This window comes from Dipteris shenzhenensis, chromosome 12, assembly GCF_047967505.1.
Source record: "Dipteris shenzhenensis isolate YYH24624 ecotype China chromosome 12, Dip_SZ_1.0, whole genome shotgun sequence".
In the NCBI taxonomy this organism is placed as follows: Eukaryota; Viridiplantae; Streptophyta; class Polypodiopsida; order Gleicheniales; family Dipteridaceae; genus Dipteris; species Dipteris shenzhenensis.
Window position 1 is genome coordinate 38,560,657 of NC_141607.1, and position 2,967 is coordinate 38,563,623.

Genomic DNA, 2,967 nt, shown 5'->3' on the forward strand with positions numbered 1-2,967 from the left:
ACAATGAAAACACCTATTGGTGAATTGGTGATGGTGGTGGAACGTCCAAGGAATGTAATCCTTGGGGGATGATTCCCAAATACATTAAGGTCCGAGGTTGGCTTGAAGGAAATCTGAACTATTGGATCACAATCAATTATTTCATGGAAAGAACTTTGACAATTGTGCTATTGAGAACACAAGAGTTGATGGCATGTGAAGTAAGCCATTCATAGCAAGGCAAAAGTTAACAAAACAATCTTCCAAATGACACAGAAGCATTTGGTATTTAAAAAGAAAAACTCCGACAACTGTGTTGCCTCCCTTGAACTGCGGCACTCTGGAAATGCTACCTCGTGGCATTTCCCTCAAAGCATAAAAGTGAAAGGTTCTAAAACCCAAGCAATGGAGGGCGTAGTTGTTGTCATAGCTTCAAGTGCAATACTAAGAAGTAAAGTTGTCATTTGTGTCTTTGAGACGCATCTTGAGAGGTTGATCTTTGGTAACTTCTAAGGTAGGGGGATGATAGTATTAACGACAATAGCAAGAAGCCGCCCATTGGTCCCCTAATCCATAGCCCTTCATCATGTCCTTGTTCTTCCTCTATTGCTCTCTTCCTTCCTCCTCCTCCTCCTCGTCCTCCTCTTCTTTGTCAAGGTCTTCGCTAGTGAGGGCGACTAGCAAAACCATTGGAAATTTATTTGTATTGGCTTTGATTACCAATGGAGTGCGCGGCTTGACGAGAAAAAGTCCCCTGGTCGATCTTTCGGGCTCTAGGTTGTTGCCAATCGCCTGCAGTCGTCGCCATGGACATTCCCTCCAACCTTCTTGTTGAGATCCCCAAGCTCTAAGCTCCTCCTCTTGCTCCTCCTCCTCCACCACCACCACCTCCGCCTCCACCACTTCCTCGTCGTCGTCCTCCTCTAGCATTAGTGATGGAGTGAGAGGGGTGGAATTTCAAGGAGTGTAGTGCTTGGGGGATGATTGTGAGAGAGAGAAAAGTGGAAGGGATGGTGCTAGAGCTCACCACCAGAAGCAATGGACGGAGTAGCTGCACCAGGGTCTTCTTTCTTCTCCTGGTTGAATAGCGCTAACAACAAGAAGCCCTTTGGTGTTAGACCATCTTCATCTTCTTCATTTTCTTCTATCTATTGCTCTCTTCCTTCTTCTTCTTCTTCTGATGATTCTGATTCCCAAACTCTGAGCTCTTCCGCCATAGCCAGACCTTCTCCCTTCCTTAGCACCACCGTCTCCGTCTTCTGGGACCTCGACAATAAACCCCCCAAATCCTCCCCTTACCTTGCCGCTTCCCACCTCCGCCATGCTGCTTCCCAATTTGGCTTCGTCGTCGACATGGTCGCCTACGCCAATCGCCATGCCTTCCTCCATATCCCCCAATGGGTCCGTGACGAGCGCCAGGAGCGCCGCCAGCTCGATTACCTCGAGCGCCGTGGCGTCGTACAGCCGGAGCAGCCTTACGTCTGTCGCTTGTGCGGACGCAAATGCAAGACCAATTTCGACCTCAAGCGCCACTTCAAGCAGTTGCATGAGCGGGAGCAGAACAAGCGAATGAGCCGGCTCAACTCGTTGAAGGGGAAGAAGAGGATGAAGTTTAAGCAATCCATACAGCCCAAGACGCAAAGGTACAGGGAAGCCGCTCAGCCTATTTTGGTTCCGAAAGTTGGGTACGGCCTCGAGTCGGACTTGCGAAGGGCTGGTGTGTACGTGAGAACGGTTGAATACAAGCCTCAAGCTGCCGATATGGCGTTGAAAAGGCAGATAGCAAGCTCCATGAACAAAGGAATCAAATGCATTTGCCTTGTGTCAGACGATTCTGACTTCAAAGAGATGCTGACAACGGCACGGTCTCAAAATCTACGGACAGTGGTGTTCGGCGAGTCAAAGTCTTTAAAGACATTTGCAGATTTTTGGTTTCCTTGGGACGATGTCTCTCAAGGAATACCGCAAGGCCAAATCGATGAAGCCATACGTGAATGGGGCATACGTCACGAACGACTTCAAGCGATCAAGACCGAAGCTTCTGCTTTTGAAGGACATCGATTGCCATACGGTGCACTAAGGAATGGGAAGGAATTTACGGGTCTTGTGGCCAAACGAAAAATTTCTGTTTTTTCAGAAGAGGAAGCGGAAATGTTTGAATTGTCAGATGATGAGCAGCGGTATGTGGATGAGGAGGATGAAGAAGATGATGAAGAATGGGAGTATGTCGGTGACTGACTGTACCTCGGCTTATTCATTGAGCGCCTTTGCATAGTTACGTTTCACACGTTTGACCACAAAGAAAGAGAGGAATACCACCTGTCCACGACTGGGTCTTACACTGTACCTTTACTTTTGTAGAGTTGGCGCATTTGTATGTAACTGCAGTCTGCAAATCCTTCTCTAACTTCATGGAGCCATTCTTGGCTCTGAAATCCTGTGCTGTTATGTTGTAAGCATGATGAGGTTTTTACTCTTGGCTTTTAAAGTTTATCTGGGTGTCGAGTGGTTTTATCTTGTGCATCTATCTATTGTGACCAAGCTGTCTCAAAAAAGCTGCAGATTTGTTTTTGACATGCATTTCAGAAATTTACTGTCTGGTTTTATGGCTGTTTGAGCTGCAGGCTTTCGGTTCTTTGTTCATGATTGATGGCATACTCAGGTTGAATGGTGATCCATCTTTGGAAGGCCAGCTTACACACAGAATTGGTAATTGAGATCTTGATGTCATCAAGATATCTGTACAGTTGAGAAACGTCAGGCCTTTCTAGTTGCCATGTCCTTTGAATTGTCCATGCGGGAGCAGCTACTGATTTGTCAGTTAAGAAGACTGATGTTTTAAGTTATTACCCTTTTACACAATTTTAGGTCTGCTCTCTCATATTCCTCGTGGAGACTTTATGAGATGTACTTTTGGATGTTCTTGCTACTTTTCAGTTCCAGCATTGTGGGTATACATTCATGCACTTGAGTGAGCTCAGATTGGAG

At 46.4% G+C, this 2,967-nt stretch overlaps 1 protein-coding gene across 1 annotated transcript; it reads left to right on the forward strand.

Annotated features, from left to right (window-relative positions):
- The first annotated feature begins 863 nt into the window (after positions 1-863).
- Positions 864-2,464, forward strand: LOC147896189 (uncharacterized). Its single transcript, XM_087382728.1, has one exon. The coding sequence runs from the start codon at positions 1,018-1,020 to the stop codon at positions 2,215-2,217; it is 1,200 nt and encodes a 399-aa protein (XP_087238854.1). The 5' UTR covers positions 864-1,017; the 3' UTR covers positions 2,218-2,464.
- Positions 2,465-2,967: the final 503 nt, after the last annotated feature.

Coding starts and splice junctions, on each gene's coding strand:
- LOC147896189 (XM_087382728.1), top strand. CDS start 1,018: ATGGACGGAGTAGCTGCACCAGGGTCTTCTTTCTTCTCCTGGTTGAAT.